Genomic DNA, 25,962 nt, shown 5'->3' with positions numbered 1-25,962 from the left:
GACAAATACTGCATGATCTCACTTATAAGTGGAATCCAAAAAAAAAGAAAAGAAAAAGAAGTTGAACTCATAGAAACAGAGAGTAGAGAAGTGGTTGCCAGGAGCTATAGGGGGCGGGGAAATAGGGAGAGGTTGGTAAAAGGGTATACATTTTGAGTTATAACACGAATAAGGTCAGAGGATCTCATGTAAAACGTGACTACAGTTGATAACACTGCTTTGTACAACTGAAATTTGCTAAGAGAGTGAACTTAAATGTTCTCAGAAAAAGAAGAAGAGAAGAATACGAATAAGGAGAAGGAGAAGGAGGAAAAGAAAAGAAACAGAATGGAAATCCTGGAGAGTGCAGCTGAAATGGATTAGATTAGATGAAGGGACATAAAAAACCATTATCAGAGCATGTTCAGAATTTCAGTTTTCTAGGAAAAGACCTGGGTCTGCCCACACCTCTTCCTGGAACTCTTCGTGGGCCACTGCCACAGTCCTAGTGTGTCTTGGCCACTGAAACAGTCCTAGTGTGTCTTGGCTGGTGACCTCAGGGCTGGACACACGATTCCTCCCTGAATGTCTGCAGAAGCCAAGGCAGGGGTCTGAGGAGGGTCTGCCTGATGTAAACTCAACTCACTGTCACGGCAACCAAGGTTCAACCTCCCTGAGGATGACACAAGACGCCGTCTACACTCGGGGCCTCCTGATAAGCACGTGCGCCTGAATGCTGTATACATGTGGGGGCTGGATGTCAGTTCTAGGGTATAATTCTGTCTTTATGTGTGCGGTTTAGATTGCTCTGGAGACTTCTTCCTAATGGTAACTGTGTAGCCACATCTTCAAAGCAGGGGTGAAAATCAGCACTGAGCCGGTGACAGATGCGATCAGAAAGAGCCAGAGGAAGATCCGGTCGAGAACTTGAGCTGCGAACTTCCAGTCTTGCACCACCTGCAAAAAGAGAAAAAGACGCCTCCCATTCAGGATGCGGGGCAGCTGCTCTGAATTCATTTCAATGGACTTCAGGAAGAGTCCTATTCAGATTTACAGCCCTGCAGTTTTCCAAACGCACCTGACACATCCCCTGCAATATAGGCTTCCTGGGACCTCACTGACCGTGCCCAAGAAAACAGCCCATAATTCAAGTTCGTGGGAAAACACTTTCATCACCGTTGAGGATGTAAAATTGAAAGAACAGAATCATTGATGCGTTTGTAAACGTTACTGATTGAAATGGGAAAAGCCTGATTTTTACCCAAATAAAAAGCCAGCATCTCTTACTGTGATGCTTCCTGATATGACATAGGAAATAAATTACAAATTTATAAATTAAGAATTTTTGTGGTCACTTGACTCAGGACCTCTTTTCCTCCACTCCCCAGGTGGGTGGGTCTACAATGGACACTCCTGGAGGAGATGACAGGAACTGGTGAGGGAGAGAGGAGACCAAGTCCCTCTGGAGGAAGGGAGGCTGGGGAGACTGGGCAGTGGCCAGTGAGGGAAAGTTCAGAGCAGGACAAGCTGCAGGGTCGGCGGGGGTCGGGGGGAGCCTCAGAGACGGGGCCAGCAATCTTTCAAGGGAAAATAAGTGTCCCATTTCCAGTACGTGGGGATTTGGTAAAGATGGAGCCAAGCAGGACGCCTGCCGTTCTGGAAGGAACATAGAAGCTGATGCAGAGCTTGAATGTATTTTGTGCACATAGAGGTTTAGAAATAAAACCTTGCGGAAAACCATGAAGAAGACAGGTGAAAATGTTAAAAGTTTCAAACTTAAGTGGGGGATTATTAACAATGTGAATCATCTTAAATGTTTTGTATTTTCCAAATTCCCTATACTGATGATGTGTTGCTTTTATAATTTTTAAAAAAGCTATTTAAATTTTTGTATTAGAATTTCTAAAAGGCATCAGGAACTATATTCAACATACTGTGATAAACCATAATGGAAAAGAATATGAAAAAGAATGTATATGTATGTATAACTGAGTCACTCTGCTGTACAGCAGAAATTAACACAACACTGTGAATCAACTAGACTTCAATCAAAATAAAATTAAAAAAAGAATTTCTAAAAGATATAAAGAAAGAAACAAACAAAAAACCCTTAAGGATAGCTGTAATGTTTTTTCTATAGCAGCATTTTTTCTAGTGCTATTTAAAAATTTTTTCAGTGGATGAAAAAAAAGACAAATTGTTAAGAGAGGAGAGATACTAGGCAGTGTCTACATGAAAAGTAGAGGATATTTCTAAAAAACCCTATTCTTTCATAAGTTTGTTTATGAGATCAGGATCCTGGCACTAATTTTTACTGATTTTAGAGTAAAATAATTGAACCCTATAAACTGGTGTAAGTATTAACTCATTTTAAGCAACAGACCTGTTTTTGTGCTGAGTATTTATATGTCAAATAATATTTTCCTTCCACGGGGGAAGGACCATGTAGAGGAGGGAGGGAAGACGGGGAGAAGAAAGATGAGGATTAACATTTATTTTTTTGTTTGTTTGCTTGTTGTTGTTTTTTTTTTTTTTTGCGGTACGCGGGCCTCTCACTGTTGTGGCCCCTCCCGTTGTGGAGCACAGGCTCCGGACGCGCAGGCTCAGCGGCCATGGCTCACGGGCCCAGCCGCTACACGGCATGTAGGGATCTTCCCGGACCGGGGCACGAACCCGTCTCCCCTGCATTGGCAGGCGGACTCTCAACCACTGCGCCACCAGGGAAGCCCGAGGATTCACATTTATTGACTGCTTACATAATCATGAGACCACGTGCGCTGGGCACACAGTGCACGTTTTATACTTGATGTCACTAATTCCTCACAGTAACCCTTCAAGGGAGGTTTCAGAAAACTGAAGTTCAGGTTAAGTAGCTTTTCTCAAGTCATAATGAACATGGGTAGCATCTGCATGCAGGACCGTTTTGAGTCTGAAATCCACACCCTCGTCACATTTTAAAAAATAAATCTGTTTAAATCTGTGAACTAAATACTTGTTGTTACACCATGTTTTTGTATAAATTTAGAAATTGATTCTTTCTGTTTTCTTTTTTCCGAATATGCTGAATAGAGATATCCATCATCCCACTAAAAGTGAGAGATAAATGACCAGAGACCAGGACAACCAACTTAAAATGTAGAATTGAATTATTTTAGATAGAATTAAGTCTACTTATAAGACATAGTGCTTAACTATAGTTGCTCCTCTTTTGCTCATTCTGTTTTTGTGAACTTCTTCCTGAAAATCCACACTGAAGTCTCTATTTTGTGTCAGGGCTTGTTTTAAGTTTTACGTGTGTCAAGCAGAGAGCTAATAAGGTCACATGTTAAACAAGGACGCATTTGCTGTAAACAGACATTAAAATCTCAGTCCTGGCTTGCGGCGGTCCCCTCACCTGACTGATGAAATGCTCTTTCTTCACGTGGCTGGAAATGTATCTGATGGAATCTGCAGCCTTTTCCAGGAAAGTGACCAGAGCTTTTTCTCCATCGCTAATCTGCTTTTGTTTCCTTTTTTCGAGGACTTTACCTCCCACTGCCGGTTTACTCTCCTCTTTATCCGGGAAAGAGTAGCCATCCACGTGGTCCTTCATGCAAAGTAATTTAGGAAGTTTTTGCAGAAATAGCCGCTTAACCCAGGGGGCCATGGGGTGGTAAGTGGAGGGAGATCTGTGGTGGACGTTGATGACAAACACGGTGACGATGATGGACAGGGTGACAAAGACCATGATGAACAGGAGGTACTCGCCAATGAGCGGGATGACCTTGGAGGAGGACGGGATGATTTCTTCAATCACCAGGAGAAACACTGTCAGGGAAACCAAGACGGACGTGGATAAGGAGAGCTTCTCCCCCTCGTCAGAAGGCAAGTAGAAGACAAGCACTGTCAGAAAGGACAGCCCCAGGCAGGGGATGATGAGGAAGAGGGTGTAGAACAGGGGCAGGCGGCGCAGCACGAAGGAGTAGGTGATGAATGGGTACCGGTACGCACCGTCTCTCCGGCTCCCCGCCGTGCCCTTGGCGTTGAGGATCTCCCACTCTCCGTTGTCGAAGAAGTCTTTTCTGTCCACGTTCTCGTCTATCAGGACGAGGTCAACCATGGTCCCGTCGTAAGTCCAGGATCCGAACTTCATGGAGCAGTTCTGCCTGTCGAATGGGAAGAAGGTGACGTCCATAGTGCAGGAGCTTTTGTAACTGGCGGGAGGCGTCCACACCACGGTCCCATCGGATTTCACGATGGCCTTGGTCATGAGCGAGCCTTCGAACCGTCCGTCGGCGCTGTCGAAAAATGGTTCACCTGATGGTTAGTTGAACACATATTAACTGATTTTTTTTTTCCCACCGTCGAACTATTTGTATTTTATGACTTTCCTACCATAGGGTCAAACAATATTTCCCAAAGGAATAATTTTCTCGTTAAAGTTGTACCTTTCTCTTAATTATTTTGGCACAATCAGGTTTTTCTATTTCTTTTTTTTTTCTTTTTAACTAGTTTATTTATTTTTGCTGTGTTGGGTCTTCGTTTCTGTGTGAGGGTTTTCTCTAGTTGTGGCAAGCAGGGGCCACTCTTCATCGCGGTGTGCGGGCCTCTCACTATCGCAGTCTCTCTTGTCGCGGAGCGCAGGCTCCAGACGCGCAGGCTCAGTAGTTGTGGCTCACGGGCCCAGTTGCTCCACGGCATGTGGGATCCTCCCAGACCAGGGCTCGAACCCGTATCCCCTGCATTAGCAGGCAGATTCTCAACCACTGCGCCGCCAGGGAAGCCCAGGCTTTTCTATTTCTACTCCTAATCCGACCAGTGCACTTTTCTACTGTGATACTTACTTTTCAAAGAGAACTATGTCAGGAAGCCAGAGAGATTCTGACGGAACTTTAATTGAATGAATTCCACCGTATTCATCTGGATTCCAGCGTAATTTGTGGTCTGTCCATTCCTGTGTGAAATTAATATACTGTAATTTTGTTCTGAAAATTCAAGGTATTAGAGTTTGGAATCTTCAAGTTTATGTTAGTTTACTAATCCAGTGTTTTATTTTAAAAGGGAAATTCATCCACTTTAGACCTTATGACCCTCTCCGTGACTCAGGGCAGGTCAAGATACAGTTTGAGCCAGCCTGGTCTTTGATGGTGCCCAGACTCTCACACCTGTCCAGTCTGGGATTTCCAAAATTGCCGTATCTACCTCACAATCTAGAGGCTCAGCAGCAAACACCGCTGATTCATGACCTATTTTCTCCTAAGGAGCAAAAGAAAAGCAAAGATAGCTCTAACTCAGTTTATTCTTGGAGAGTTGGTCCAGTGATATTGTAATCTCATGATAATTGTATTGAGAGAAATGATTTTGAATATCAATCAAGAGTCTTGGACAAAGATGCATGCAACATGCTAATATGAAACTTCCAGTATCTGCTGACTACTCTTGAGGACATTATAACTTTTATCCAATGAAAAAAATATTTCCCAAGAATCTCCTTTTAAGCTCTAATCTGAATTTATTTTGCGAGTACCAAATCCAGTTTTAAATTATATTCCTAATGTTGTTAGCCTCCAGTTGCTTGTGTATTTTTCCTTGTAATAGAATGTAATCATTTAGCATGTTTTACAGGGGTTGATGGATCCAGATTAACAAAACTGACCGTTAATTGATTGAATTACGAAGGATGATGTATGGATGATCCAGTTACAGCAGAAGTGGACTTAAAAAGATTTAGGATCTAGAATCTTATGAAATCTGACCTGAAAATTAATTATTCCACTGTCTGTCATGTGGACAGTTGAGGAATGATATAGGAGAATATTAAATGACATTTCAGGAAGTTGGGAGGGTATGCCCAGTGTGAGGCTTCCTGGAGCCCAGTGGTGCCAACTGTCATTAAAAAATCAGGAGTCAGCAGATAGATGATTCACTAGATGGTAAAATATTGAAATATGCATGATGCCTGGAAAAGGACGGAACTATACACACCAGATGAGACATCGTCTCTCTTAGGCAATATTTGTGAGGCTTAATCCTTGAAAAACAAATTTTAAAAGATATGGGTCTTTAAAAGTCTATGCTCTAAAGGATTAAAAAAAATTGCATGACTACTTATGGAAAACCATGCATATGAAGACTGACAGTTTAAGAACCCAAACTAATAAAGCATTTATCATGCTTACTTGGTACTCACAAGCTTCTCTCTTCCTTCCTCTTCCTCTGCCCATTTTGAAAAGCAAATATAATTTCCTTCCTATGAATTATTTGTCTCCTGCTAAGGAGATTTCTACTACTGGCAGCAAGCCTAAATCCCAGAAATGCTGAAGGGAACTCAGAGCAACATTTATGGTTTGTTTTCACTTTTACATTTTCAAATTTTCCTTACAATAAAGGTCACTCTACAGTTCTACAGGCAAACAGTTGGATAATCACTAATGCCATAAAGATACCAGAATAGCTCTGCTGCCCCCAAATTTTCCTCGGGCTGCCCCTTTGTAATCAACCACTCCCATAACCCCAGTCCCTGGCAACCACTGCTCTATTTCTGATCCTATAATTTTGCCTTTTCCAGAATGTCATATAATGGAATCATACAATAGGTAGCCATTCCATCCTGATTTCTTTTACTTATCAGAATACATTTTGGATTCTTCTAGGTTGTATTAGTAGTTTGTTCATTTTTATATTAGTGAGAAGTATTCCACTGTATGAGTATACCACAATTCTTTTTATCCATTCACCAGGTAAAATATCTGGATTCTTTTCAGTTTTTAATGATTATAAATAAAGCCACTATAAACAATTTGTAATTTTTTGGGTGAAAACCATTCTTTGTTCTCTCTTGGGTAAATACCTAGGAGTGGGACGGCTGGGTCATAGAGTAAGTGTATGTTTAACTTCATATGATACATACCGGAGAGACTGTATCATTTTGCGTTCCCACTAGCAATGCATGAGCATTCCAGCTCCTTGGCCTCATCGCTAGTACTGGGTTTTGTCACATTTAAATGTTTAACTATATTATAATAGTTGTAAAGTAGTATCTCATTATGGTTTTTACTATGCATTTTCCTAATGACTAAATGATGTTGAGCATTTCTTCATGTGCTTACTTGCCATCCATACATTTTATTGGGTGAAGTGGTTGCTAAATCTTTTGCACATTTTTTAAATGGGTTGTCTGTTTTCTTATTGCTGAGTTTTTAGTTCTTTATATATATGGAAAGTATATTTCTATATATAAAAATAGATCCCGAGCAGGGAGCGAGCTGCAGGCCCACAGGTGATGCGCCCCGGGGACAGACGTGCACTCGGGCAGACTGGCAGGAGCTGGGCTCTTACACTCTGGCTCCGTCTTTAAAAATCAGTGTTAAGCGAGCACAGTTAGGAGTCCAAACCCACAATTCCTCCACTTGGAACCTAAAGATCTGGAACTCAAATTGCCTGCTTCTGGAATTCAGTCTTCTCTCTTCTGCAGGCACTGCCCGTCTTTACCTAAGCCCGGCTGTACAGCCAAGGAGGAAGCCGGGGAGCTCACATTCTGGGGGCACATCCCAGCAAACGCACACCAGCCACACAGACTGTGCTCGGGGAAGTGGGCCAAGCCCCAGAGGGAGAGACTGTTCAGTCAGAAAGATTTGTCTCGCTCACCGGACAGCAAGATGAACAGCTGTGGCCAGAGACAGCACAGAGACAGTGCTTTAGGATGCTCACAATTTGGGGGGAATTAATTCATTCCACAAATATGCGAGGCTTATACCAGCACTGAGCAGAGCCGCCTTGCCCTCCTGGCCTGGGGCTGTCTCAGATAAGAACGAGTAAACTAACTGGCAAACCGTCACCACACCCTGTGGTTATTGCCATGAAGGGCGCGGTTTGGGTGTGAAGATGCAGGACAGTGAGTGGACAGGGAAGGAGGTTCGGATTTGACGACATCGCAGCTGAAGCAGAGGGTAGGAAGGGGCAGTGGGTGCTGTGGAGGGCAGGTCTGCTGTGGACGCTGTTGCAGGATGAACAGCAGACGTGAGTGGATGGATGAATGAGGGACACGTCTCAATCCTCGAGGAGGATATAAAGACAGCTCCAGTGGGTTCAGGGTGTGCTCTTGACCAGTAAAGGAAAAGGGGCACGTGGGACTCGTGGTCATTGCCGCTTACTTGGGGGTACCTGAGAGAGAGAGAGAAAGAGGGAGGCAGCACTGAATTAGAGTTCCACCCCTGCACTGTTCTTTTTTTTTTTTTTTTTTTTGCGGTACGCGGGCCTCTCCCTGCTGTGGCCTCTCCCGTTGTGGAGCACAGGCTCTGGACGCGCAGGCTCAGCGGCCATGGCTCATGGACCCAGCTGCCCCACGGCATGTGGGATCTTCCCAGACCGGGGCACGAACCCGTGTCCCCAGCATCGGCAGGCGGACTCCCAACCACTGAGCCACCAGGGGAGCCCCTGCACTGTTCTTTACTAGCTGTGCTCCTCTGCGGGGTTAAGGGAGACCTTCCTCACCATCTTGGGGTCCTTCTGATGCTAGACCTGGGGAATCGGAGATGCTCTCCCCCCGGATGTGCCCATCAGAGTGGCTCACAGAATTCCCAGCAGGTTGTGGTCCACCATGATGCTGGCTGAGCCCCACAACCCAGGGCCACTGCTCGTCTTAGGGTCAGCTGGGTCAAGGTGAGGATTAAGAGCCCAAATCCCTGGTCCTGCTCTCTAAGGAGCTGTGAGGCTTTCTGGTCACTTCCCTGCTCTCTCTGAAACCGTGGAGCCATTTGGAGATTGATCTCCTGTCTCCGCTTTCTTAAAGCAGTAGATTAGAAACAATATCCAGTGTTCATGGAGCATGTCCTGGCCAAGATTCCCAAAGCCCTGTACAAACATCAGCTCCACTTTGCAGCAGTCCCGGGCTTGAGAGCTGGTTATTATAGGAAACAGGGGAGCGCAGGGTAGGTCAGGGCCAAATACCAAAGTTAATCTCTGATTGAGAAAAAAAATGGAAACATACTCCCAGTCTAGCTCTCTTAATTCTGAAAAGTGCAACTTCAAATCCATATCACATATATTCCCTTAAAACTGTCTTTTCTTACATATATTACCTGAAATATCACCCATAAGTGTCGAGATATTACCAAATTTCATTTAAACCTAAATCATAAGACTTTTTTAAACTATGTCATGACTTCTTTATAATAAATAAATTCTTCTAATTATTCTTAATAATTAGAAAAAATATTATTATAATAATTAGTAATTCTTAATCCCAAGACCAAAAGATAGTAAGGAACAAATATTCCTTGCTGGTGATTGGCAACCTCTGGGACACCCTTGGGATCTTCAGTTATCTCAAAGTCAGGTGTGAAATTCCTAAAACTGAATTAATGTTGATTCACTTTAAAGACAGCAACATGACATCTTATATGTCTCATATTCCCATAATATCTATGAGTTGTCGAGGCCAAGAAATGGGCTTTGTCATTAAGGATGAGAAAGCCTCCAAAGGTGGCACCAGGAAATGACATGTATTGAGTCCCCACTACGTGCCAGACCACGTAGGAGTCACATTCATGCACACAATCCCGTTTAACCTCCCAGCGACACTATGAGCTAGGCATTGTCTCTATTTGCTAGATGAAGAGACTGAGGGTCAGAGAGGGGAAGTGACCTGCTCAAGTTTATACAGCGAGACTTTGGATTCCTGACTCACTCTGCTTGAATCCACGTGAATCAGAAGACCACACGGGTCTCCTCTGCTAAGGTCAGAGTGAGGCTGTAGAAAAGGAAGGAAAATAAGATGGTGAGGGAGGTCTGAGGTAAATTCCTAGATGTACAAGTGCCATTACAGGTTGTGGAAGGCTTTGGGAACGTGGCCCAGACCTTACGGCGAGGCCGTCCTTTCCTTGGGTTTGTTATGAAATAAACCAGCTTCTTGGTTTTCTCCTGCAAGCCAGCTACAGGGATTTATCCAATGAGGCCTTCATCATGTTTCTGAACTTTTTGTTGATCTAAAACAGGAATCAGCTGTTGGAGAAACAACACCAGTCTAAGGTGTTGGCCTGGGCAGAGATTAAGGAAGCTTTGTTTCCCCTGGGGTCATCATGGGGCTAGGATAGCAGCTGGCTCTCAGCGACAGTGAATCTTACTGGTTCATTGGAGTATGCCTCCAGCGGTGCAAGCCCAGTGCCCTCCACCATCCCTGGCATGTAGTAGGTGCTCAGGAAGTGCTAGTTGAGTGAATATACTTGACATCTGTCGTCAGATTATTCACACGATAACATCTAGGCAAAGGGCCAATCCTCCTGTCATTAAAGAAGGGATATTTTCATCTTTCATCCCTTTTTGGGTACCTACGGTGCAGTTTTCCTAACCTTGACAACGACGAAGCAGAACCTGAGCGGCTAGGGAAGTGAGTATTTCTCACGGAGTTTTAGTGAGTTAATAATCTATTTATGATTTATATGGTCTTGATTACTCTCTGGAAGTACAAAGGAGGAAGACAAATGAGTTTGCAAAATAAAATCAGTAACATAAAAATAGCTCCATGTAGAGGACTTTTTCAGGATGTCACTAAATTTGTGCTTGTAAAGGTCTGTGGTTGAGAGGATAGAAGAGAAATGTCTAGATATATCAGACAAGAATGAAGGAAATAGAAGACACAGCAGAGGAATTGGGTAAACAAACAAACAAAAAAAACCAAGCATCTCAGTTGCATATGCTACCAGGAGACATGCTTTTGGTCCAAGTAGGTAGAATTTTATTCTCTCTGTGGAAATGAACTAGGGAGCATTTTTCAGTGTCTGAGAGGGCAATCACAAAAGAGGAAGGTTTGGTCATTTTTGTCTTTATTTTGACTGAGGTAGACAGGGATGATTGGAAAGAGTTTCCTATAGGTTTGCTCTGGTGTGAGAGCTTTGGGAAGTCATGTTATTGAGAAGCCTATTCAGGTGGGTCACAACTTCTCCACTTTTATGGCTTGTAGAACTTCTACTGATCCTGCAAGAGCCAGTTTAAATGTCTCCTCCCCTCGGAAGCCTTCCCTGATTTACTCCCTATTTCATTGTCATTATTGTAATGACCCAGTTCCTTATGTATATACTTTCCTTATGGTGTTTATATTACAGTAGTTATTTTTTACACAACTAACACCAGATCCTCTCCTTGAAGCAGGGCTGTTTTGTGCTCTGTACATCCAGGATCTAGCAGAGTACCTGGCCCTTAGCAGCCTCTCAGTAAACCCTGCGGAATGAATGGAAGGTGGAGCGAACCCTAGCCTCATTCTGTCCCACATGTCTTTCTAGACCAACTCCATGAGACATCCCAGAGGTTGAGGAATCGAAGCCTTAGAAGGCCAGGATTAGGAACCGGACTCTACAGGGACAGCCCTGAGAGGAGCGCCAGACGTCTCCCGTCAGCTCCCTCCAGTTTGAAGAAGAATGTGGTTTCTTTATACAAGCCAGGCTGCACCTGACAGTGTGTAACCCGAGGCAAGTCACTCCAGTCCTCCAATCCTCAGTCTTCTCATCTGCAAGGTGGGAATAATAACAGGCCTGTCTTAGGAGGTGGCTGTGAGAATTGAATGCATTCATTCCTGTGACACAAGCGGCAGAGTGACTGGGCACTTGGCAGGTGCTCAATAAATCTCAGTATTGTTGTTGGCTACTCTGAAACTGACATCTGTGTAAAACACTAAAATGGTAGTGTTTTGTTTTTTTTTTTTGCGGTATGCGGGCCTCTCACTGCTGTGGCCTCTCCCGTTGCGGAGCACAGGCTCCGGACACGCAGGCCCAGCGGCCATGGCTCACGGGCCCAGCCGTTCCGCGGCATGTGGGATCTTCCCGGACCGGGGCACGACTCCGTGTCACATGCATCGGCAGGCGGATTCTCAACCACTGCGCCACCAGGGAAGCCCAGTAGTTTTTTTTTAAACATCAATTTTATCTTCTTTTTATCATCCCTTCTGTCCTTTCTTTTACCTTTTTTAGTTTTAAAAAGCTTTAAAAAAAGTATAAAAGTAACATTACGGTGGAGCTCCAAAGCCTCCTCTTCCATGCAGCCTTCCCTGCCTGCCACCCAGGCCATAGATTCTCCTTTCTTTTTTGTTGCCATATTGTTTGCGCCACAACATAGCCCTTATTGATTAATACCTATTGTGATGTTCCCGCTCCAAATCCAACGTGTGTGAGTGGAATAGTTTCCTAATATTCTCGGTGGTTTCTCCCATTTTGGATCCTCCTCTAATTTAGAAACAGGCCTTGATGTTTTGTGCGAAGCTGGATGTGCAGACAAGGCCCTAACTGGGGAAAGCTGGTTCCAGCCAGGTGAGGCAGACTCTTCAGTCTCTGGTAACGGGGGTAATGATACCTGCTCTGCTAATTCAGAGAGGTTGAGAAATGTAAATGGATAAGAGCGATGACAACCCACTGCAAATTAATGCAATGAAACCATGTTACTCTCGTTACTTCTATGACATGGGAACCAAAGTCCCCAGCTGGCTTTTCTAAGTGTCAGCTTGCAAGCCCCCACCTCCCCCTGGAGATTTCTCTTGCTCTGTTTTGGGTGTTGGGGGTTTTCAGGTGTTGGTTCTGTCTTGCCCTGGAGGCTCCCACCAGGCCACCATGATTCTGGGGCATAGGTTTGCGAGAGGTCATTTCCAAAGTACAGCTAGAAACCAAGGAGCAGTGGTTTCTTCCCTTCGTGTCTGACATTGTTCTCTTTGGCTGAAATGACTCCCTATTTCCAAAACCACAAGAAAAGTGAGAAATCCTTACTATCTCAAAGGCCAAGGGTCCTGGACCACTGTTTTAAGTGTAAAAGCTTAGCCTCAAGGGGCAGCTGGAGGAGGTGTGTGTGAATCAGTGAGAGTCTGTTCGTTTGTTTTATTTTTGCCAAATTCCCAAGCCTATTTACACTTTAACAGAAAAGTTTTTCTTCTCTTCCCTGAAAGCTCAAATACAGGACTTCTTACTGATTTTTATGAACTCAAAATACCTCCAAATTCCACTTTAGAAAGTGCAAAAGTAGGATAAGTTCTGAGGAATGAGATAGGTATATCGAAAAATACATTTATTTAAATTGTATTTTTATATCTACATTCCTAGCTTATTATTTTCTCCTGGACATTTTTATTTGCAAGTAAAAAAATATGCAGATCCATTTCATAACATGCTAACATACCTACCAAGAAAAGACTCAGAGAACTAGAAACTAGTAAAATTTATAATGATTATCCAACTCTGATCAAAGTTTTTGGGTAGGAGAAATTTGATGACACCAGATGAAGTCTAGGGAATGTCCTTATAGTCTCTTTTATCCATTGTTCCTTATAAACAAACCATTAGCAGAAAGACCTGAACAAGTCTACTAAACCTGAATAGATAACTACTTCATTTCAACATAAACAAGTGAAAAGTATTATGTTTGTACATTAAAATTAAGTGAGATAATTAACATATCCCCACTGGGAAGATTTTAAATCTCTGGGAGATGAGGCAACATCCCGTAAAAAACCCAATAATTGCTAACAAAAATAAAAAATAAGCAATTAAATCAACCTTCTCACCTCCTATCAAGGAAGTGCCAATATTTTCTCCTTTACATGACATATGCAAACTTGAATGGTAATTATTTCCTGGCAACTCCAGAAAGAGCAGGAAACAGGCTATGGCCAAGCTAGGAGCTGAAAACAATTCACATGCTTTTCTAGTCATATTAGGAAGACGGAGGTTCATCCTTTTGACTTGGGCTTCACCTTGTTCTGAAGTTGGTGGTGAGTGGCCTCTGTCATTCCCTGTTTTCTCTTTCTAGGGAAAAACATTAGGGGAAGGGTCATCCCAGGGAGGACCAGGGGTGAAGAGGGAGAATTTAACATCCCTGATTTTCTTATCCAGTTGTGGTAGCTTAAATGAGGGTAAGTTGCACCCTGACACCTTTCCCCGCTTTCTGCAAGTAGCCCAGGGACCAGTGCCCTGGACTCAGTGTCAGAGTCACCCTCCTACCTGCCCACTCCAGAAGCAAGAAGACAGAGCAAGGTGTGCCTACGAGCTTCCAGACTGACTTCTGACTCGTGCAGAAGAGAATACAAAAGCATAAACCCTTCCCCAAACACTCCCAAATATCTCCCTGAAGAACTCAATATGCTCTTTAAAATAATTATTTTTCAACGGGAGCCTTTCTCAGTAGAAAAGAATGGGAACAACTGGGGGGAGCTACAGTCCTCGGACTGACAGTTACCTGTTTGAGCCACACGTTTGTTGTCATCAGCTGATTCTTTTCATCCTAAGAGAATGAAAATTAAATTCAAATTAAGTGAAACTACAGCAGAGGAAACCATAAACAAGACCAAAAGACAACCCTCAGAATGGGAGAAAATATTTGCAAACGAAGCAACCGACAAAGGATTAGTCTCCAAAATTTACAAGCAGCCAATGCAGCTCAATAACAAAAAAACAGACAACCCAATCCAAAAGTGGGCAGAAGACCTAAATAGACATTTCTCCAAAGAAGATATGCAGACTGCCAACAAACACATGAAAGGATGCTCAACATCACTAATCATTAGAGAAATGCAAATCAAAACTACAATGAGATATCATCTCATACCGGTCAGAATGGCCATCATTAAAAAATCTAGACACAATAAATGCTGGAGAGGGTGTGGAGAAAAGGGAACACTCTTGCACTGCTGGTGGGAATGTGAATTGGTACAGCCACTATGGAGAACAGTATGGAGGTTCCTTAAAAAACTACAAATAGAACTACCATATGACCCAGCAATCCCACTACTGGGCATATACCCTGAGAAAACCATAATTCAAAAAGAGTCATGTACCAAAATGTTCATTGCAGCTCTATTTACAATAGCCCGGAGATGGAAACAAACTAAGTGCCCATCATCGGATGAATGGATAAAGAAGATGTGGCACATATATACAATGGAATATTAGCCATAAAAGGAAACAAAATTGAGCCATTTGTAATGAGGTGGATAGACCTAGAGTCTGTCATACAGAGTGAAGTAAGTCAGAAAGAGAAAGACAAATACCGTATGCTAACACATATATATGGAATTTAAGAAAAAAAAATGTCATGAAGAACCTAGGGGTAAGACAGGAATAAAGACACAGACATGCTAGAGAATGGACTTGAGGATATGAGGAGGGGGAAGGGTAAGCTGTGACAAAGTGAGAGAGTGGCACGGACATATATACACTACCAAACGTAAGGTAGATAGCTAGTGGGAAGCAGCCGCATAGCACAGGGAAATCAGCTCGGTGCTTTGTGACCGCCTGGAGGGATGGGATAGGGAGGGTGGGAGGGAGGGAGACGCAAGAGGGAAGAGATATGGGGATATATGTATGTATATGTATAACTGATTCACTTTGTTATAAAGCAGAAACTAAAAAAATTAAGTGAAACTGTGTGTTGGATTTTTCTTTTTGTCCGAGACTTCCTGAGTCTTACCTTTGAGGGGTCCAAAGTGAAAAGGATTCTCAACTGAAGAGCAGTTAAATGTCATTGAGACCCTAAAGCATTATGCATATTTTACTTAAAATGAAAAATAATAATTAGAGCAAGTAGTAGTTCACTGTGGTGATATTTATATAAAATTGCATAACCAAAGGCATGGTAAGGGTGTGAAGTAGAATGAAGTATTAGCTAAATGGGAGATGGGCTTTGCATGATTTTCTAGAAGGAATCCTGGGCGATGAGTCAGCTGGGGGGGGATGTGTGCGTGCACTTGTAGTGGGGTGGAGATTTGGGCAATGGAGGATTATTCTGTGACTTTGGGGACCACAGCAGAATGATTCTGCAGAATCGGGGTTGTTGAAGTTCATGGATTTCCCCAGGGACATCATGGCAGAAATGTGAGCCCGACAGGAAAATTAGTAGAGAACATTAAGGCGTGGTGTGTCAGGGAAAGGTATGGGGTCCTGAGGGGATCCGGGAGGGGATGGGGTCACCCAGGCACTCACTCTGGTGCTGTCACCATCTGCTGTCCCTCCCCGCAAGCAGCCCTGCCAGCCCTGGCTCAGCCCCACCTCTGCAGCCCGGCCCCTCACCCTGATGCTCACCTTGGGGGCTCCAGCAGAACTGCCAAGGGTGATGCCCTCCTAGCAGGCACATCCCACCCCCCCCAGAGGAAAAAGTCCCTCCTCCACGCCACCCACACCCCACCAACAGTGTTGCAATGAAAATGACGTTCTCATTCTTTCCACGGGTCATTTCACTGGCTTCTTGGGGCAGGTTTTATTTTTAAAACTGAAATGGCAGACATGTGGAAAGAAAACAAAATCAAATTTTAGCCTCGAGAATGGGTGAAGGAATGCATGTTCTCTGCAGCTGAGGGCCGAAGATTACTCACCACATCTACCAGCTGAGATATTTTCAACCCAAAATATACTTTTATGGTGTCATTAGATTGTAATACAGGGCGAACCCATTTCTGGTAACCTTGGAATAAATGTCTGAGCAGTGCATCTTCTTCTTCGGCTATGGACCTGAATCCTGCAGCAGCTGTAAGACATGAGGGGACCCGAATTAACCGGGGAGGCGGGACGGCTGGGCCCACATTCTCCAGCGGGACATCGTGTATTTCTAAACAGCCTGATTCAGCAGAGGCAGGGTTGAGGCTACAAGGGTTCTCTCTAAACACTCTCCTTACCCACCCCAGCTCCCTCCCCAAACGCACCGCTCAAGGTAGACTCTCATTCTACTTCTTTAATGTTGTATCTGTATGAGGTGATGGATGGTCACTAAACTTATTGTGGTAAAATCCTTTCATGACGCATGTAAGTCAGATCATTATGCTGTGCCTCCTAAATTTCCACAGGGCTATATGTCAATTACATCCCAATAAAACTGGAAGAAAAAAATAATTAAAAGTAGAGTCTATACTTTACCCAGAGCTTTGCCTTCTTACAGGGCTTTCTCATCAAGAGGTCAACACCTCCTGATGGAGGTGGCCTCTGCCTGCTTGCACTGTCCATCACTGCACCTGGTCTGGCCCCTTCACATCCCTGATCACAATTTGTCATGCATTTGTCCCTGTCTGTCCTCCCCTTGGGTGCCACGATGGCAGGCACAGTATCTGTGCTATTTGGTGATGTTCATCCAGCACCTAGCACGGTGTCCGGGCACAGCAGTAGCTCATTTGATGTCTACTTAATGAATGAACCAATGAAGGGAGAGCCAGGCCATTTTCCATACGTTCAGCAGATGTTCACAGAACACCTACCACATGCCCCGCCGGTTCCCTCCCTTTCTCCTGGGGAAGTCCTCCCTTAGGAAGAGCTTCCCTGGCCAAGAACCAGGTTCTAACAACAACTCTTTTCCTCCCCAAGTGTACAAAAGCCTAAGAAACACCCTAATTTCAAGCTTTAACACTCAAGTTGAAGAAATGGTTTAGGAACGTGGTCTAGAGGTAAGTTTTGTTTCTTTTCAGTGCTATGCTATCAATTTCAAACCAGGAAGCTCTTTGTTGTTTTAAATACGGCCCCTTTTTTCCTCTGTCCAGCACCCTCTGAAATCCTACAATGACTCATTCTGCACCATCCGCTTTCCCACAGAAAACCTCTTCTTCCCACTGAGAGACGCACGTGGCTGGCAAGGTCACATGCAAGACGCACCCCCACGTTTACCCAATGAAAACCCAGAGAGTCTTAGTGGGAAGAAAAGCAAAATCGCACACATGCTCCACATGTGCATGAGACCTTCACTTTACTGGGGAGCCGTGATTCAAAATGTAATTCAGAATGCTCCTCCTGGGGTGAGCAGGGCGCAGATACAAGGCGCCGCGTGCCGCGGCTGCCTCCACCCTTTCTCTTCCGCTCTAGAAAGCTGGTGAAGATGAAGATGCTGAGGAGTGGTAGAGATGTAACCTTACGTCTGTGCTTATTTACTCAAAAGCCTAACGGTTCTCAGACTTCGATTCTTCAACTACTCTTGGCCAGCAGAGAGGCATCAAGAAGCAGGTCAGCGGGTGGCAGCCAGGACAGCCCTCTGTACAGGCCCCAAAACCTTCCTGGAAATGTGGGCAGTGGGAGGATAGGGAACTGAAATTCCCCGAAGCCTTTGAGGGAATAGGCTGAACTTCCCGAATTCCCTACCCACACCTGGGCTTAGCTTCCTAAGCAGTACGGCAGCTCTGATGGCTTCCAGCTCCTCCAGGGGTGCCACCCTGATCTCAGACTCCATCATCTCCCTCTTGGCTTCGTGTGCTGCCTCCTAATCGCTTCACTCTTGCCCCTTTTATAGTCCATTTTCCAGCAGCTAGACCGTTGCTTAAAAGCAGAAGAGGATTATGTCAATTTCCTGCTCAAATCACCCCCATGGTTTCCCCTCAAACTTAGAAAAACACCCCCAGTTCTTACCGTGGCCTCCCAGGCCCTAGAGGGTGCCCACCCTCTCCCACTCTGGCCTTGCCCCTCGTCCCCAGGCCTCAGCCCGTCTGCACTTTTCAGAACTTGCCCGGGAAGCTCCTGCCCTAGGGAGCCCTGCCTTGCTGACGTCTCCTCCTGAAGAGGTCACTGAGGTTACACCATCTAAGGATCCTTCCGCACACTGCGTATGTACTTCATACACTGTACCTTTAAATGTGGGTACCTTATCCCGCATCGGCGCTCTTGATGGTGCTGTGTGTGCTTCTGTTTATTGTCTGGCTCCCCCACAGCATGCCAGCGCTCAGGACAGTGCCGGCACAGTGGCTGCCGAGCTGATAGCAGCGCAGTTAGTTGGCATGTGTTTGCCGAGTAGCCTTGGAGAGTTTGGGCTGGAGCCGGACCCCCCAGGAGAAGGAGAAGCAGGGGGGCCGCGGCTGTCCTCCACGCCCGCCGTCCCCGTCCCTGCGCAGGCAGCCCCTCCCCTAAGGAGGAAAACGCTGTGTGCTGGGCTCTGCGCTGGGCCTGCAAGTACCTGCCTACCAGCTACTCGACCTTCTTCCCTGTATAGATGCTAAACGGCGCCAGCTTAAACCCTCCCCTCGTGGCTCCCCTACAGTCAGGACGCTGTGACCTTCCTAAATCCCTGTGTCCCAGCTCAGCCCATGAGAACAAGTCACTGAGGTGGTGGAGGTACACCAGGAAGGCTGAGGACAACTGCACGATGTCTAAACACACACACACACCACACACACCACATACAACACACACACCACACACACCACATACAACACGCCACACACTACACACCACACACACACCACACACACACACCCCATACACATAACACACACCACATACAACACACACACCACATACAACACACCACATACAACACACCACACACACACCATACATATAACACACACACACCACACACAACGCACACCACACACACCACATACAACACACCACACACACACCACACACTACACACCACACACACACCATACACATAACACACACACACACCACATACAACACACACACCACATACAACACACCACACACACCACACACTACACACCACACACACACCCCATACACATAACACACACACACACCACATACAACACATACCACACACACCACACACACACACCACACACACACACCCCATACACATAACACACACACACACACACACATGCACACCATGGGCTTATTATCTGGGACAGCCCTGCATTATCATCATTTTGGACATGTGAGAAGGATCCTGAGACTGCACCTTGGACCTTCCTTCCTGGCAGGATAACTTTACTGTCAGTTTGGAGGCAGTGGGAGTTGCATGTTGGGAAGGATCTCCTAAGACTATGACCTGACCTCCCCAGCCCCTGCCACCCCCTCACCAGCGTCCAGAGGGAAGCAAGCACATCTGCTCTCAGAGACCCGTGTGTTTGTTTTGACCCTGTTGCCCATGTCAGAGGGTGAGCTGCCATCTGAGTCAAGGAGGAAAAGGCCTAGCTCTGTACTGGCTCTTACAGACTGGATGTGTGTCCCTTCAAATCCATATGTTGATGCCCTAACCCCCAGCGTGACTGCATTTGGAGACAGGGCCTCAAAAGAGGCAATTAAGGTTCAATCAGGTCATCAGGGTGGGGCCCTAGTCCAATAGGATTGCGGTCCTCATAAGAAGAGGAAGAGAAACCAGAGATCTCTCCCCAAGCAAGCACAGAGGAAAGGCCATGTGAGGACACAGCCAGGAGGCAGCAGTTTACAAGCCAGGAAGAGAGCCCTCACCAGAAACCGAGTTTGCTGGCACCTAGATCATGGACTTCTAGCCTCCAGAACTGTGAGAAAATAAATTTCTGTTAAGTCACCCAGTCTGTGGTATTTTGTTATGGTGGCCTGAGCTGGCTAGTACAAATCTGCATTGCCTAAAACAGACCTTACCAAAAAAGAAAAGAAAAAGGCCAAAGGTTGAATGTTTTCTGCCTAATATCTTTCCCAAAATAGAAGCTGAAGTCACTGATGTTATTGGAGCAGATGTAGAGACAGGCCCAGAACTGCTTCTGGTTTGTTCTTCTTGTAAAATAGAATGTTATGAGGAAGGGCAAGGGCTTCCATGTTGATTCTTTGAGGCTAAGGCCTCAGTAAACATTAGATGACTTTAAGTGAATGAGCAAATGAATGAATAAATGCACAAAAGGCTATAATGGCACTTTCTATGCACGGGAGACCGGCTCACGGCTCCAGAGGATGTGGAGCCACAGATGTTCTCAGGATTTCCAGGACAAGTGGTCTCTTAAGAAATAAATGGATTCCTTCTAAAATATGACACAAATGAACATATCTACAAAACAGAAACAGACTCACAGACATAGATAGAGAACAGACTTGTGGTTGCCAAGGTGGGTGGGGAGGGGAGGGGTGGAGTGGGAGTTTGGGGTTAGCAGATGCAAACTATGAGATATAGGATGGATAAACAACAAGGTCCTACTGTAGAGCACAGGGAACTATATTCAATATCCTGGGATAAACCATAGTGGAAAAGAACATGAAAAAGAATATATACATGTATAACTGAATCACTTTGCTGTGCAACAGAAATTAACAAAACATTGTAAACCAACTATACTTCAATAAAATTTAAAAAATACATTAAGAAAAGAAAAAAGTGGATTCCTGAAAAGTTGTGTGTAAACCAAATTTTTGCTAATGGACTTCTATTTCAGCTTAATTAGACAAGACCACTATTCTAAGATACATCTCAATGATTCATTGACAAGTCAGGAAACTGCTCTTGGAAGATGAGTGAGGCTCCCACCCGCCTCTGCCATGGGGGTTTGCAGTCCCCAAAGTCAGCTTCCTAGGGGAGGGACAGGAGGACATTTGTACTCGTAAATAATTTCAGCATTAATTAAAGAGGAAGAAAAGAGAAATGATAAAGACGTGAAGACGACAGAGCCAGAAGGGACTTTTATGGTGATGTGAGCCCCTCATTTTATGGGTGCAGACCCAGGGGACCTGCGAGGGGTCACCCAGCGAATGGGGGTGTGGTCTGGTCTTCTGAATCCCAAGCTGCCATCTTTCCACCGTCCCATGAAGTTCACTGAGGATTGAGGAGGAAAAACACTGTTCCCTCCACCATGGTCTTACTGCCACATAAAAACTGTTCCAATTCACTTCTATGAACACATATTGGTTGTTACTGCTCTTTCTGCTGCTGTGTTGTTGGCACTGCATTCTCCAAACTGTTGCTTCAAGCTGTCTATCACGGGGAAGAATGGTGCTCTAAAACCAGGTCCCGGGTAGTATTTGTTTGGTCAAGGGGAGACACTCGACCCTGCTGAGGGTGTTCTGTAATCGCCCACCCCGCCTCCCTGGAATCTCCCTCTGCTGCAGGTGGCACCTGGCAGGCTGCTTTGCTGCGGGGTTGGTTGGGGGGACTCTTGAACAGGCACTGGTCTGGGGTCACTCTCTGGGGAGGGGGACGTCCAGTGCTTTACAGTCACAGAGCAGAGCCACCCTGCTTCAGACCAGACAAGGGTCTCCCCGCATTTCCCTGCAGTCCCTCTGCAAAACACACACACACAACACACACTAGGTTTAACGCACATCTTCAGAGGATGCGTGCTGCCTGTTAGAGATGCTTTTCACCATCTCTTTTGGTAAAAAAGGAATTTTTGTTTCTTCCTGAAACATCTTTCTCCCCCTTTCTTCTCTTCTTCCTACTTAATTTTTTAATCTTTTTTTGCTTCCGTGCTGTGCTGCTTGGAGGATCTTAGATCTCCAAAGAGGGATTGAACCAGTGCCCTCAGCAGTGAGAGCACAGAGTCCTAACCACTGGACCACCAGGGCAGTCCCATCCCTACTTAATCTTTGTCTCATTTTTCTTTGTCAAAATATTTCCCTTGGGACCAGACAAGCGGCCCCGCAGGCAGAGGGCAAGAAGAGGGAGAGACAGACAGCAAATGTGTACAGACGGACAGACAGACAGAGATGCAGCGCCCTGCCTGATTCTAGTGATTTCCTCCACGTGGAACTGGGCTGGGGCAGAGCTGCAGGAGGGTGCGCTGCTCTTGGCTCAGGACACCGAGTCTCCTGCCAAACTCATCACTCGTTAGAACGAGAGTCCAATGAATATTTATTCAACGTTGAGAGGCCCTGGACTCAGACCCAGAGACGAGAGATCTGGTCCTGATTCCAGGCTGTGTGATCTCAAGTAAGACCTTTAACCTCTCCCAGTGAAAATAGGGAGCAGTGATGGGGAAGGTCCAGCCACTCACACGCCCAGTGCTTCTAGGTTCTTTACGTCCATGAGACAGCCACAAACGTGACCTCTTAATGCCATATCTGCTGTTCCAAAGATACACAGAGAGATCAAGATTGAGATGCGCCCTTGATTCGAGAACAGCCCTTCACACCTGGCTGCAGCAGAGAAGGCGTCTAGGTAATGGTGACCAAAGCTACCCCGGGACTAGACACTCCCTGGGAGGAGCTTAGGGCTCTCTCGACCCCAGTGAGTAGAATCACGACAGATTTGGATGGGGCGCCCAGAAACAGCTTGAGACAAATTTTTCTTTGGAACCCACGACTTGAGTTTCTGGTCTCTTTATTCTTCATGCTCCTGTGTCCTTACCTTTCTTCAGGTGCTCAGACCCTCTGCTCTCTCCTCACCCCCATATCAACAACTGCTTTCAGCAAAATTTTGGCAAACTCTCTTACACCAAAGTATAAATAATTGATAAAACTTAATAGATGATAAAAATACAATAAACTAGTGAATATAACAAAAAAGAAGCAGACTCACAGATATAGAGAACAAACTAGTGGTCACCAGTGGGGAGGGGGGAGGGGTATCATGGGGGAGGGGATTAAGATGAATAAATTACTAGGTATAAAATAAGCTACAAGGATATATTGTACAACACGGGGAATATAGCCAACATTTTATAGTAGCTATAAATGGATTATAACCTTTAAAAATTGTGAATCACTATATTGTACATCTATAAGTTACATAATATTATAAAACAACACTACTTCAATAAAAAAAACTTAATGGATGAAACTTCCCATGATTATTTACGACTTTATTGAAAACAATACCATTGTTTATCCTCAGCTAGGAGAGTAAAGAAGTAATTGAAGAATTTCAAACCTCAGCAAGTATGGTTGGGAGAGGCGTATTTTTTGTTTGACACTTTTTGGTATATTTGGGGTTTGCCTTTCATTATCATCACCTCGTCCAAAAAAAATCATACCACAAATAGCCTCTTCTGCCGACACGCAGAGCTAGCCCTCAGGGTGGACTCAAATAATAAATATTTCATGGCTTCCTGCTAGCATGAAATTTCTTAAAACAACCTTGTTTTATTCCTCCTTGCATCCCACATACTGGAACGATTACTACAATATGGTAGATCTTCAATAAATATTTTTGAATGAATAACACACGTCATCAGGTGGTAAGAGTGATGGGAAGATGAAGAAGACACAGTCCCTATTTCTGGGAGCAGACACAAAGCGTGGCCATGACAATGATCCTGCCACCAAAACCAGAAATGCAGAGATGAGGGCTTGTCCCTTGTAATTTGAAAAAGGTAGTCTTGTGTAACAAAAAGAAACTATTTTCTTTACAATGAGTAGCCAAGTTAAAGAACTTAAGGAAAGGTGGTGCAGATCTAAAACTAGCAATCGGCTCCAGTGGATCTAGAACCACTGACAAATTCCAGAGTTACTGCCGGTTACTACATGGATTTGTTATAGATCAGTGATGGATGTATACAGCTCAGTCTACATTCCCAAACTCTTGCAGCCCACACGGGGAAGAAGTGTGATCAGGCCCTCCTCCGATTCCAACTTTCTGTGTAACTTACAACGCACAGAGGAGGGGTCAGAGGTGAGCCAGAGGGTTCGCGCTAACTGCCCCTGCTAACCAGGGGGTGGTTTCTCTGTGGGCAGAATGGTAGGAATCAATTCTTTCATAGGAAATAGAATGCTCTCGTAATTAAGGCAGAAAAACACCAGACATTAATTGTACAGAGACTGATTATTATTTTCATGATTAATTGCATGTTAAAACACACAGAAGTTGATTATTATTTTTACGATTGGCAAGTTGCACTTAAGACTTTGCAGAGACCAAATTTAATGATATTTGAAAGTGGGTTTGCCACTCTCTGCACTTAGAAGTGACTGCGTGTTTCTGAGCCCCAGGTACGTAGCAAAGGCTACATTTTTGAAGATATAATGACATTCAGGTGTGTATGCCTCGCAGCCTTATGACTTTTAATTCCAGGATTTATTTCAGGACTTGGGCAAATCTATCTCAGTGCCTCTGGTTCTCTATCTGAAAATTACAATAATCAGATGTGGCAAAAATACTAGTGACAAATAAATACAAATTGCTAAAGAAATAACACTGTTTTCTCACCATCTGGCTCCTGGCTCTATATGGTTTCTGGTGTCATGGAAGAGCGTTCTGTTCTTAAGTTACAGGAAAAGTGAAATGATTCCAAAACCCAGAAAACTGGCAGGTGACAATGACCATTTTCCCCTAAACTTTTCAGTTATTTTCTCCCTCTTTCCTTTTCACTCTCTCTCTCCTTTTATTTGCCCCCATTCTTTATTAAGAATTCCTCTATTTTCTGGTGGATAATAGTCACAGAAGACTCACACAGGTTCATAGACATTTGATATATATTTCATTTAATTCTGTTGTACATACATACTAAATATACCTACATACACAAATTTATGAAAATATTTCTATGTCTACATGATATTTTGGATAATTATCTGCACACAGATATAGTGATTGTTAATAGATAGGATATTAAAATGTTGATATAGTCAATTCCTATACTAAATATTTTAACAATTCTGAGTACCATTCAGTGCATTTGGTAAGATTTTCCCTGCTTTTATATCTTTGTACCAAGCTGATAACAATTCAAAAGGAATAACGCAATAAATGACAAAAGCATAAACATTATGGAATTCATAGATATGATTTCTTTAGCAATATACAGATTTCAAAGACTTACTCATCGGAGCCACATTTTAGAGGTTATCCTAAAGATACCTACACATTACATTTTGTAATTCTAACATTATCAGCACTAACAATGATCAAGTTTTCATTTATTTTAGCTTGAGCTTACCTGAGCTGGTGACACGGAGGGCGCTGAGCAGCAGGATAAAGTCTGCCAGCATCATGATGTCAGCTTGAGAACGATAATTCCTTCCTTTGTAACAAGAGGGTATTTCCATCGGAAGGGACAAGAAAACGCAGTGCTTCAAAGTTCAGAGCGGAACCCGGGGAAAGTGGACACCTGGAGAGGGTAAAATAGGGTTGAACCAGCTCACGTCAGCGCGACGTCTCTGAAAGCACACCTCATTGATTTCTAGTCGGCTGTCAGATCGTTTAAGTCTGAGAAATATCTCTGGGTCCTAACTCCTGACTTATTAATTCACTCTCTCGCAAAGAGATGCAGGGCAATTGAGAGAAGATGAACCCAGACAACTTCTGAATGTTCTGAGCTAGTTTTCTCATGGTTGGAGAGCTGTGTGAAAGGGAAAAACCACATATGAAAACATGCAACATGGAAGCTGGTGAAAGTTTCTCCTACGCAGTGTTCCT

At 44.4% G+C, this 25,962-nt stretch overlaps 1 protein-coding gene across 1 annotated transcript; it reads right to left on the bottom strand.

Moving 5' to 3' along the window:
- Positions 1-274: 274 nt before the first annotated feature.
- On the bottom strand, positions 275-25,646 carry CHRNB3 (cholinergic receptor nicotinic beta 3 subunit). The gene is made up of 6 exons (XM_022571422.2): positions 25,484-25,646; positions 16,301-16,452; positions 14,170-14,214; positions 4,803-4,912; positions 3,374-4,256; positions 275-936 (listed from the first exon to the last, which is right to left on the bottom strand). The coding sequence occupies exons 1-6, from the start codon at positions 25,590-25,592 to the stop codon at positions 802-804; spliced, it is 1,434 nt and encodes a 477-aa protein (XP_022427130.2). The 5' UTR covers positions 25,593-25,646; the 3' UTR covers positions 275-801.
- Between the last annotated feature and the right edge of the window lie 316 nt (positions 25,647-25,962).

The sequence above is a fragment of the Delphinapterus leucas genome, chromosome 21, assembly GCF_059928025.1.
Source record: "Delphinapterus leucas isolate spDelLeu-1000000601 "Yukka" chromosome 21, BTC_Dleu_Yukka2, whole genome shotgun sequence".
Lineage (NCBI taxonomy): Eukaryota > Metazoa > Chordata > Mammalia > Artiodactyla > Monodontidae > Delphinapterus > Delphinapterus leucas.
The sequence above is the reverse complement of the archived record's forward strand: the minus strand, read 5'-3'. Positions and strand labels throughout refer to the sequence as shown.

What these genes read in the sequence shown, in the direction of transcription:
- CHRNB3 (XM_022571422.2), bottom strand. Translation starts at nt 25,592, where the DNA reads ATGGAAATACCCTCTTGTTACAAAGGAAGGAATTATCGTTCTCAAGCT. An exon ending in TATCTCAGCTGGTAGATGTG is followed by an intron (nt 14,215 to 16,300) that starts GTGAGTAATCTT and finishes TCATTCTCTTAG; the next exon opens with GATGAAAAGAATCAGCTGAT. An exon ending in GACATAGTTCTCTTTGAAAA is followed by an intron (nt 4,257 to 4,802) that starts GTAAGTATCACA and finishes ATTTTTCGACAG; the next exon opens with CGCCGACGGACGGTTCGAAG.